Genomic DNA, 12874 nt, shown 5'->3' with positions numbered 1-12874 from the left:
ATTAGAGAGACACAGTTGGTGTTAGTAGCACCTCCCTCTTTGGGCTTCTCATTTCAGAAAAAAATCTCCTTTTTGTACCCATTTACAATTCATCCTTTTAATTCAACTAAATAATTTAGTTGAATTAATTCAATGCAATCTTGTTGTTAATAAACCTTTTTGTAAGCGATATCTGCTGATCTAATCAAGTCACAGTTCTTGACACAATGTTCAACTTTGAAAATGGTATTTTGAGCTTGGATGCTGGAAATAAACTATTCTGTATTGTATAAAATGGGTCATTTTGGTACACGGCTTGCATGGTCACGTCTGTATATAAATAACACTATAATCAAGCCAAACACATTTTTCCAAAGATCTCAGAAAGCAGACTTGTACATCATGTTTAGTGGTATGCAATTTCGAAGTCTTCACTTTGAATTCTGATCAGTAAGTTTACCCCATTTGTTTTGACGCTGCTGTGTGTGTAATAGGCTTCATTTACAGTTGTCAATTTCTAAAGCAATACATTATTATTATGTGCTGCAATAGGCACTCCTGTCTGTCCACCTGTGAACATACAGTATACATTTTACAAGTATATCAAGAGAACAGTTTATCCAATTGAAATGACATTCTTTAGCACAAGTTATTGATACTATCAGACTCTGGGGTAACAACTTTGTTTGTGATACTGATAGCTTTAATGTTGTGTTGACAGCTATCAAATGCCCAATTTGATGTCGTCACCACTGCAACTTACTGATCAGGAGGCATGAAAATAAAACAGGCAACCTCAGTTCTTCCTGTAAAAACACCTCTGAGCATCCACCAAACACTAAGCAATGTAGCCAATGTACTCAATACTGGAGGCAAGGGCTCAGCCTGGCTCCTATACTCCATGGAGGAGTGATTTCACTAGGTGAACCCAATGCATACCCATGTTCTATTGTCAATCCATTCCAATGCCACTAGAATTTGGACTGAACTGAATCAGTTAAATTCCTGAGCTACTGCTCATGAAAACGTTATCAAATTGTATACAAACAAAAATGGAAAAATGAAAGTTTTAAAAAGATCAATTTATTTATTTGTAAACATTTATTAGTACATGGCTAAATACAAAACCTTAGGCATGAATACATAGGTAGCTTTTGATAATTAAAAGGCTTAATAAATACAGTGCACTCACCCACCTTTTGATTAGAAATCTGGGATCATTATCTTACCTAAATGATCTTAAATACATTCCATTATGAAGGTGATATTTTCATTTTTTTCTGATGACAGTTTGATTCTATTAATTGGATTACACTAAGTTTACATCTCTCTTTATATTTAAATGTAATAAATTAATCAGCACACAAAAACAACTATTTATTTTCCCACCATATTCTTCCCAATTTGGCACTTTGAATGTTACCTCACTGCTCATGTATACTCAAGTGGACTGAAGCTGAATGTGTGACCTCCACTCCCACTGCTTAGCTTTTCACCTGTTTTCACAAGACGACCGTAACAGTACGTTGCCAAGATGAACTTTGGAGGCAAGGCGCCTGACCAGTCGGGACGTTCAGACCAACCCCACTCTGTCCCTAACCAACATAAGTGCAAACGCCTCAGCCACGTTGATCATTTTGGTAGTACTTGGAATTGAACATACAAGTTAAAAAAATCAAAAAGTATTCAACAAGTAGATTGCAATTCAAATTGTCTTCATGCTGAGAAGTGACAGATGTTTACCAATTAACTTGGTTCTACTTTATCTTAATTTATTAAACACAATTAAAAAAGCATTTTATACCATTATCTAAGTGGTTTTGTTTTTGGTTGTCATTTTGCACATGTTTACAAAAGAAATATGCATTTGCATAATTTAATAATTAAAACAAAATAAGTGTTGGAGTATACATAGAAGAATATAAATGTAACTTGAACAGAAATAATAAAAAAAACTTACAGACCATCTCAATTTCAGGAAACTGGTTGAATACCGAGTCATAGTACACATTTTTTATAAGCATTCCGGTATGGCAAATCTGCAAAAGTAATTATCATTTTTCTTCATCCAAATTACAAAAGGAAAAATGTGTTGTACTTTTTTGAAGCAAATAGGAAACTATGCATTTGAATCTGTGTAGATTATCACATGCATGCAGGTTAACCATATCAATAAAACACAGCAAGTAGAAATAGCATGGAAAATAATAAATGGGAGTGTGTCACAATGACAAATACATCATTTTCTCAAGTTCAGACTTCTGTTTTGAGAAAATAAGTTTGTTTCAATACACATTACAACCTCTGAGATGTTCATATAAACAGTCATTAAATATAGTTCATTAATTTGTATTAAAAAAAGGACACGTGCAAATTGTTGCATCAAAAATAAGTATATTGCCTCCCGAGTGGCGCATCCAGTAAAGGTGCTCCGTGTAGAGTGCAGGATGCCCCTAGTCTGGACGTCGCCGATTCGATAAACATAAAAGAAATAAGTATCTTTGTCCATTATTTGGTGCTATAATGATCAAAACATCTCTTGATACAGCTCTCATGTTTCATGATGGTCAGCTTCCAATTCTTGATAAACTAGGCAACTGAAAAACAACAAAAAACAACAGCTTGAGTAGAAATTCTTTTTTATTAGATGTACTTGTGGTTATCACCTAGTTCTTGTACCACTTCCCACTACGGTTGAGTTCTCAGAAGTCTATCAGTGGTGAAGGATGTATGCATGTTAACAACTGCTATTTTAAAAAAGTAGAACTTCCTTCACCCCTTTGTCTTATTTTCTTTCTAAGAAAAGACACTTTTCAGGTGAAAGTTAATGCCTTACTCAAGTGTCTGGCTTTATCTAAAATCAGGTTTATGTGACGCACACAGAGCAGTTAATAGCAGGAGCCTTGTTTTGGAACACACTCACAGTTATGCACCTCTCTCCCCCTTTCCATTTTCCAGGAACAAAGAAGCAGCTCTAAACCAAAGTCTTTTTACTGTAAGTTGTGATCGGCACAGGGGCAGGCAGTTGTTGACAAAACAGGATGCCTGGATGAGAGTTGATGTGAAATCTCTAATAGGCTGACAGACAGACAGGCTGTCTGCATCAAAACCCCTTTCACTTTGCTGAGCGGCCTAGTCTTTCATATTTTTGCACTTCTACAAATGTCTTTCTGTTCACTATCAGGCCAATCAACATGAAAATGAATACTATTCTACTCACTTCTGCAATGTAATGTATAACACATATATACACTACCGGTCAAAAGTTTTAGAACACCCCCATTTTTCCAGTTTTTATTGAAATTTAAGCAGTTCAAGTCCAGTGAATAACCTGAAATAGTACAAAGGTAAGCGGTAAATTACCAGAGGTTAAATAAAAAAGTTGAGACTCTGGTGAAGAACTACGGCACAGTGGGCTGTAGGATGTCCCTCAAAGTCCATATCCTTGATGCTCATCTTGATAAATTCAAGGAGAACATGGGAGCGTACTCGGAGGAGCAAGGCGAGCGCTTCCACCAGGATATACTGGACTTTGAACGCCGCTACCAAGGACAGTATAACGAGAACATGATGGGAGACTACATTTGGGGGCTGATTCGTGAAAGTGATTTACAGTATAATCGTAAATCTCGAAAAACTACTCACTTCTAAATCTTTTGTAGTCATTTTTGTATTACTTTAGTATAAATACATGTTAATTTGGATTCATATGTTGTTTTTTTCTGACTTTATGTGAACGAAAAGACACAAATTCGCCCGTTTTCTCATTGGAAATAGGTAAATTTCAAAATATCACTGTCCTGGTCACAAAAGCAAAGTTTGTGGGGAATAATAGCCATTTTCTATACTTTTGAGGCATAAGCAATTAGGAAATAACACTTACTACCCAGGAACAAAAATTGTGTTACATAGTATTACCATTATTAATAGTTACAAAAATGATACCTTCATTTAAGTCTGTGAAAATGGTACTGCACACTTTATTCCTCCTTATGGTTTATTTACACATTTTATTTATTTAAAAGTACTTAGAAACAGTACATAATTACAAAATATGAAGCATCTGTATTTCTTTCAATACATTTAAAGTACTTGCTTTACACACTGCTATCTATTCTCAATTATTTTTCAAATAATCTCCAAACAAATTATTTTGTACTATACAACCTGGGAATATGGAATTGAGCAGTATGGGTATGATGTTAAATGCATATTCCTTTTTTTGTCATTATTTAATTTATAATTTAAGAAAACACATTTCAATACCGTTATCAACTTTACCTGAGGTAGCCTGTTTTTCTGGTGGCATAATAGCCCATAAAGTGTACATTTTAATGATCGTATTGAAGTTATACTAATAATTGAGGGTGGAACAGAGAACAGTATACGGAGGGCACCGCACAATATATATATATATATATATATATATATATATATATATATATATATATATATATATACACACACACACACACACACTACCGGTCAAAAGTTTTAGAACACCCCCATTTTTCCAGTTATTGAAATTTAAGCAGTTCAAGTCCAGTGAATAACCTGCAATGGTACAAAGGTAAGCAGTAAACTGCCAGAGGTTAAAAGAACTGAAAAGTAATGTACATTTCAGAGTTATACAAAGAGGCCTTTTTCAGGGAACAAGTAATGGGTTAACAACTTACAGCTGTTCTGCAGCAATGGAAGTAAATTAAGCCTTGAAAGTTGATGCTAACAATTCCTACAGGTGTCCCAACTTTTGTTGATTACTTACAAACCCTCTGTCTGTATAAAAGCAGTGTTGGAACAGACTGTGTTACTACACCCTCTTAAGCATTATTTGGACAGTATTGTACTGCAGGAAGTAGTATATTGCTCTCATAATGGCGAGAAAAAGGCAATTAACAAAGGAAGACAGACAGACCATTATAACCCTTAAAAGTGTAGGTCTTTCCTTTAGAGAAATTGCAAAGAAACCCAAGGTGTCAGTGAGTACAGTTTCCTACACCATCAAAAGGCACATGGAAACTGGAGGAAACTCTGACAGGAAGAGGTCTGGCAGACCCAAAGCCACAACAGAATCAGAAGACAAGTTTCTGAGAGTCAACAGCTTGCGTGATAGGCGGCTCACAGGACAACAGCTTCAAGCACAGCTTAACACTGGTCGAAGTAAGCAAGTCTCAGTTTCAACTGTGAAGAGAAGACTTCGAGCTGCAGGTCTGACAGGTCGAGTGGCAGTAAGAAAGCCATTGCTAAGATGGCAAAATAAGAAAAAGAGGCTTGCCTGGGCCATGAAGCACCGCCAGTGGACTACTGAAGACTGGAAGAAGGTCTTATGGACCGATGAATCAAAATTTGAAATCTTCGGTTCATCACGCAGGGTTTTTGTACGCCGTCGAGTAGGCGAAAGGATGGTTCCTCGGTGTGTGACACTAACTGTCAAACATGGAGGAGGAAGCGTGATGGTCTGGGGCTCTTTTGCTGGATCCAGAGTCGGCGACTTGCACAGAGTGAGTGGCACCCTGAACCAAAACTGCTACCACAGCATTTGCAGCGTCATGCAATACCCTCTGGTATACGCCTAGTTGGTCAGGGGTTCATCCTACAGCAAGATAATGACCCAAAACATACCTCCAGGCTATGTCAGAACTACCTAAGAAGAAAAGAACAAGACGGTAGGCTTCAAATCATGGAATGGCCAGCACAGTCTCCAGACTTAAACCCCATCGAGCTGGTTTGGGATGAACTGGACAGAAGGGTGAAAGCAAAGCAACCTACAAGTGCAACACATTTGTGGGAACTTCTGCAACAGTGTTGGGAAGAACTTTCCGAACAATATTTGATTTCCATTTGATTTGTAGAAAGAATGCCACGAGTGTGTTCGGCTGTTATATCTGCAAAAGGTGGCTACTTTGATGAGTCAAAAATGTAGATTAAATTTTGTTAAACAAAACGATTCCATGATTCCTTTTTTATCTCCAATTGTTTATTTGTTCTATGCTTTCATTTCAGAGTACATTGAGACATTAAACTGCGTAAATTTCAATAAAAACTGGAAAAATGGTGTTCTAAAACTTTTGACCGGTAGTGTGTATGTGTGTGTATATAGATATATATTATATATATATATATATATATATATATAGTAAGAAAGCAGGGAGAGGGTCTGATTCCTCCCTGCATGTTTAATTATTTTGTTAATTGTTTTATTAGTGATTATCCCCTGCACCTTGTGATCACTGTAAATTGGAGCCAGGTGTAGGGTATTTAAAGGAAGCAGCCAGTCTGTCTGTTTGCTGTGTGGAAAGCCCGCTTGACAGTGTGCACAAGCGTATGAAAAGAAAAGGAAAGGTAGTGTAAACCTTTTTGGGAGCTGTATTAAACCTGTGTGGTTTGTTTTGTTTGAATGTTTTGTTTTGTGTTACTGGTAAACAGCTTAGCTGTCCTGTTTGATAGTTAGGTTCCTGTTCTGTGTTTTAGTTAAGTGCTCAAGAAAAGAGCTAGGTGTTTATTTTGTTTTGTTATTATTAAAATAGCGCAAAAGCGCTTAAAAAAAACCTCAATTTCTGTGTCCTGGGTCTATTTTTAAATATATATAGTGCCTTGCAAAAGTATTCAGACCCCTGACCAATTCTCTCATATTACTGAATTACAAATGGTACATTGAAATTTCGTTCTGTTTGATATTTTATTTTAAAACACTTAAAACTCAAAATCAATTATTGTAAGGTGACATTGGTTTTATGTTGGGAAATATTTTTAAGAAAAAAAAAAAACTGAAATATCTTGCTTGCATAAGTATTCAACCCCCACACATTAATATTTGGTAGAGCCACCTTTCGCTGCAATAACAGCTTTTAGTCTTTTGGGGTAAGTATGTACCAGCTTTGCACACAGTGTCGGTGTGATTTTGGCCCATTCTTTTTGGCAGATTTGCTCCAGGTTGTTCAGGTTGGTTGGACGACGCTTGTGGACCGTAATTTTCAAATAGTGCCACAGATTCTCAATGGTACTGAGATGAGGACTTTGATTAGGCCACTGTAAGACATTCACCTTTTTGTTCTTGAGCCACTCCAATGTTGCTTTGGCCTTGTGCTTGGGATCATTGTCCTGCTGAAAGGTGAATTTCCTCCCAAGCTTCAGTTTTTTAGCCGACTGAAGCAGGTTCTCTAGCAGTATTTCCCTGTATTTTGCTCCATCCATTCTTCCTTCAATTTTAACAAGATGCCCCTGCTGATGAGAAGCACCCCCACAGCATGATGCTGCCACCACCATACTTCACTGTAGGGATGGTGTGTCTTGAGGCATGGGCAGTGTTAGGTTTGCGCCACACATAGCGCTTTGAGTTTTGGCCAAAAAGCTCTATCTTGGTTTTATCTGACCACAAAACCTTTTCCCACATCGCAGCTGGGTCACTCTCATGCTTTCTGGCAAACTTCAGACGTGCTTTCAGATGGTACTTTTTGAGTAACGGCTTCTTTCTTGCCACCCTCCCATACAGGCCAGTGTTATGCAGAGCTCTTGATATGGTTGACTGGTGCACCATTACTCCACTCCCAGCCACTGAACTCTGTAGCGCCTTCAAAGTGATTGTTGGCCTCTCTGTGGCTTCTCTCACAAGTCTCCTTGTTTGAGCGCTGAGTTTTGAGGGAAGGCCTTTTCTTGGCAGTGCCTAGGTGGTGTGATGCAGCTTCCACTTCCTGATTATTGATCCAACTGTGCTCACTGGGATATCCAAACACTTGGGTATTATTTTGTACCCTTTCTCTAATCTATGCATTTGTATTACTTTATCTCTAACTTCTGTAGAATGCTCTTTGGTCTTCATTTTCCTTCAGATTCACAGCCTGACCAATGATCCTTCAACAGTGGGGTTTTTATCCAGAAAATGTGACAGCAACTTTAATGGTTCACAGGTGCAGGCCAATGGTAAGGTACTTGTGTCCTCGTTAGGGCAATTTCTTTCATCGGTATAAACTGGGAGCTTCCACAGCACAGGGGTTGAATACTTATGCAAGCAAGATATTTCAGTTTTTTATTTTTCTTAAAAATATTTCCCAACATAAAACCAATGTCACCTTACAATAATTGATTTTGAGTTTCAGTGTTTTAAAAGAAAATATCAAACAGAACGAAATTTCAATGTACCACTTGTAATTCAGTAATATGAGAGAATTGGTCAGGGTTCTGAATACTTTTGCAAGGCACTATATATATATATATATATATATATATATATATATATATATATATATATATATTAGAGCTGCCACTTGATTAAAATATTTGATTGGTTAATTTATGGGTATTAGTTGATTTAATTGGTATATTAATCGGTGCACATTTTAAAATAAAGGTAAGAGTCTTAAAGCGAGTCCTGCACAGAAAAACAAAACAAAAACACAACAGTACTAGACATTAATAGAAAAGTAGAACACAGACGTTATATTACATTATGTATACACTTACATTAATGTGTTGCAGCGTTTCGTTGTTTAGATCCTAAGAAACTGTCAGCATCCAACGCAAACTTTGTTTATATACAGTATATAAATGTATACGGTACTCACTGTATACTATCTCTGACGCAGACTTTTTTTTTTTTTTTTTTATGTGTCACAGCGGCGCATTGCAATTCTGAAATCCTGTGCTATTTTATTCCTAGTAACTCCCGTTTCAGCATTGAAAATATCTCTGTTTAAATATAAACAAATTGTTTAGAAAGATACTCAGTAGGCCTATTAGTGCACTACAGGTTTGCATTAGTGTCGGGTAATTTACAAGTGCATTGCGGGTTTACAATAAAACAAACGAAAAAAACAAAAATCTACAGGTTGTTTTCATTTGCTCAAAATAAAAGACTAAAACTGAAATGTATAACACATAAGTTAAATTGCACACAACTGTACTGGTAATTACATAATGCGTTGGAGCGTTTCATTGTTTACTTCCAAAGAATGTCGGCACCCATGTGGTGCAAGATTTTTTATATCCGTCACAGCAGCACTCTTACCAATTCTGAAATCGTGTGCTATTTTATTCCTATTAACACCCTTTCCAGCAGTGAAAAGAGTCATCTCTCTTTTTAAAAATATATTGTAAACACACTTGCTGTAGCCTTTTGCATTGGCGCTGTCCACATGAGTGACGTTGATGAAGCAGTCAGGGCGGATGTGTGACATTTTATAACGTGAAAAAAATATTTAAAAATTCTGCTCGATTAAATTGTGGAAAAATGTATCTCCGATCAATTCATTAGTTGATTAAAAGACCCGATTTTATATATATATATATATATATATATATATATATATATATATATATATATATATATATATGAGAATCATAAAACCATTCGTTTTACACGTTGTAGCTGTGTGCATTCTATGGCAGTTAAATACATATAAACCATCAACATTACAACAACAGTACTTGAAACGTAAAACAAGTTTCATATTTATTTTAACATACTGTGTAGAACTTTCAATACCAGGTGGTAGAATATGTTCTTTAAACACCATATGGTAAAATGTATTGTAAGTTTACATAATAGTTAATCAATAGTTAATCAATACCAAACAAAAATGATTTTTAGAGCACCTTTCATGCAAGCTCATAACAAAAGATTCTGGGCTTCCGGATTTTCTGCATTTAAAAAATAAATAAATAAATTCAGGACCATGAAACAGGTAAACATCGGTTAAACAACTCTCCTACCCATGTTCCACAATATAAACTAGTAAAAATGGGTATACATAAACAACTTGAACAGTAATGGAATATTAACTTTACTAACATCAATAAAACAAAACTTTATAGTGGCAGCTTGTGACACTAGTAAAAGACATTTACTCCCCTCAAACCATGCCAGGCCAAATGAAGGAATCATGAAAAATAAATACTGCACAGCACAGTCAACTCCGTTGAAATTAACTTTGTACATCCAACTTAAACATAAAAACTCCCCTTTCACCAACACAGTTTTAAAATGAATAAGGTCTGCTTTGATTGTAGTAAATGCAGACATATTTTTCCAAGCTTGCAGCAGACACTGAGGATCGTTGTGGACGTTGTAGAAAATGTAAGGGGTGTGTGTGTGTGTGTGTGTGTGTAGCAACAACAAACCAGATACGAAATGACGCGGGAAGCCTTTTCGCGCACATTCTTTCTCAGCAGGGGATGTTGGGAAATGGAGTTCAAAATGCCCAGCCAATTGAGAATTATATTGTGAAAACAAAAATGACATAAGACAACTGAGACATTGTTGTCGATTTGGTTACAAATCAATTTTCAAGAAGAACTTTCTCAGAAAAAATGGAGGTACACACCACAAATACTCAAACTGACACGGGAAGGGAAGGGATATACTCGCCACTTCCAAAATTCAAATTATGAAAGGTATCCGTGGCTTACTGGTAGCAGTCAATTAAAAAAAAAAAAAAGTATACTGCTATAACTGTATTTTGTTCAGTACAGAAAAGGCGATATGGAACTGCACTGGCTACAGCTATCTAGGATGTCTATCAAAGCCAGCACAAAAACTTGAGCATTCCCAAAGTCACTTGCGAGCCCTGTTATACTTTTGGACAAACCCAGACTGATGTTCAACTGGATGAGCAGAAGCGTAGGGATACAATACATCACAATGAGCAAGTAAGAAAAAATCGTGAGGTTCTTAAACGCTTGATTGATTCTGCTGTTTACCTTGGCAAGCAAGAACTGGCATTCAGAGGGCACGATGAAAGCACCAATTCCTCAAATAGAGGTAATTAGTGGAATTACTTTCTCTGATTTATGACTATGGCAGCATGTTAAGCAATCACTTGTCAATAGCCACAGTATTCTCGGCTGCCTCTGACAAGATTCCGAACGGTTTAATCACTTCGGTGCCTCAGGTTCTGCTAGATGCAGAAGTACAAGCAGGAAGCCAAGTATGTAGCTATAATGGTAGATTAAACAACCGGTGTTGGAAATGCAGCTCAGCTGTCTTGTGTTTTCAGGTATGTGACTAACAGTGGCCCGAAAGAACAGTTGTTCTGTGAAAATGTGTTACATTTACTAAAATAATAATAATAATAATAATAATAATAATAATAATAATAATAATAATAATAATAATAATAATAATAATAATACTTTTAAGAAGACCACATTCCCATTGGGATTATTTTTTTATTTTTTATTTTTTTTTATTCTATAGATTTTTTATTATTACATGTAGGACAGCCACTATAAGATCATTACCTTTATAAAAAAAATGTGCAGGGGTGATTCTACCGATAAATCAACTAATGCCCACAAATTAACCGATCAAAAATGTTAATTTCGGAATATTCTTTTAAAAACTATAAACAGAAGCATGTATGTCTTGTTGTCAACCAACACTTTGTTATTGTTAAACTTCACTAAATGTGGATCTCAGTACCTACCTCTGAAAAAAAACTGTAACAGTGTTGTTGCTTGAAATTCCTGTACTAGCTACATGTATCATTGAACTACCGACCGTAACATAACAATAGAAGTAGAGGGGGTGTGGAAGGGTGGTGGGCAATTCACTGAATTCACTGAAACCTGGCTGTCCCCTGATAACACTGTAACCCCTGCCGCCCTGTCCTCTCTCTACATCCTGTCCCATACCCCGCGTCTCACTGGACGGGGAGGTGGGACTGGTCTTCTCCTCTCTCCCTCCTTATTCTGTTCTGCCCCCTCCAACCTCTCCTCACTCTCTGTCAATACCTTTGAATTTCATGCTGTCCAACTAACCTCTTCCTGTCAACTCCTGCAAATTGTACTGTACCATCCACCTGGACCTCTCGCTCACTTTCTCGATGAAATCGACTATCTACTCTCCTCCCTCAACTCTCTGTCTACCCCAACTGTCCTGTTAGGTGATTTCAATATCCATCTCTCCAACCCCAGCCACTCTGCCAGCTTCCTCCCTCTCCTTCACTCCTTCAACTTCTGTCTCTCTCCATCCCCCCCTACCCACAAAGCTGGCCATCAACTGGACCTCACCTTCTCCAGGGCCTGCTGCCCCTCCACCCTCTCTGTCACCCCCCTGGACCTCTCTGATCACTATTTCATCTCTTTTTAATCTGTCTCTCCCCTCTCTCCCTGCTCCTCCTAACCCCACTGTCACCTCTCGCCATAACCTCCGCTGTCTCTCTCTCTCTCTCTGTCCTTGCCTCCACTGCTCTCTCTCACCTCCCTCCTTTCGACTCCTTTTCCCAACTTTCTGTAGAGTCTGCTATCTCCACCCTCTTCTCCTCCCTCACCTCCTCCCTCGACTCCCTCTGTCCCCTCACCTCCCAACCTGCTTGCCCCTCCCCTCCCCAACCGAACCCTGGCTCTGCTCTGTGCTCCACTCAGCAAGAACCACACTGCGATCTGCTGAAAAGAAATGGAAGAGAACCAAACACCCTGCTGCCCTAGACCTCTACCGCACTCTCTCCTCTGCTAAATGTTCTTATTTCCAATCTATAATCCAAGCCTCCACTAACAACCCACGTAAACTATTCTCTACCTTCTCCTCCCTCCTAAACCCCCCTCCTCCTCCCTACTCTGATGACTTTGCCTCTTTCAGATATCCGCAAACTTCCTCCCCCCCCACCCCCTCCCGCTCCAACCCCTACACCCACTGCATCCCCTACTAACTCACCCTCCTTCTCCACCTTCTCTCCCCTCTCATACTCTGACCTCTCCTCCCTGCTCCAGGGTCACAAACCCACCACGTGTGCCCTGGACCCCCTCCCCACTAACCTCTTTCAAACTGCTGCTCCTGCTCTACTTCCCTTCATCTCCTCCCTTCTCCTCACCTCTCTCCTTTCTGGTCTCTTTCCCTCTGCCTTCAAACAAGCCTTTATCACTCCCCTCCTCAAAAAAACCTACCCTCGACCCCACCTCC

General features: G+C 38.1%; 1 protein-coding gene across 3 annotated transcripts in view; it reads right to left on the bottom strand.

Annotated features, from left to right (window-relative positions):
- Positions 1-1046: 1046 nt before the first annotated feature.
- The window catches only part of LOC117402634 (serologically defined colon cancer antigen 8-like), a 154971-nt gene continuing 143143 nt past the window's right edge, over positions 1047-12874 (bottom strand). For all 3 annotated transcript variants that reach the window (XM_034003971.3, XM_034003972.3, XM_034003973.3), the window contains one exon: positions 1047-2576. In XM_034003971.3, the coding sequence (XP_033859862.3) occupies positions 2547-2576 (30 nt within the window). In that variant the 3' untranslated portion in view covers positions 1047-2546. The remainder of the gene's footprint in view (positions 2577-12874) is intronic.

The sequence above is a fragment of the Acipenser ruthenus genome, chromosome 5 (assembly GCF_902713425.1).
Source record: "Acipenser ruthenus chromosome 5, fAciRut3.2 maternal haplotype, whole genome shotgun sequence".
NCBI classification, from domain to species: domain Eukaryota; kingdom Metazoa; phylum Chordata; class Actinopteri; order Acipenseriformes; family Acipenseridae; genus Acipenser; species Acipenser ruthenus.
This window is presented reverse-complemented; position numbering and strand designations above follow the sequence as displayed.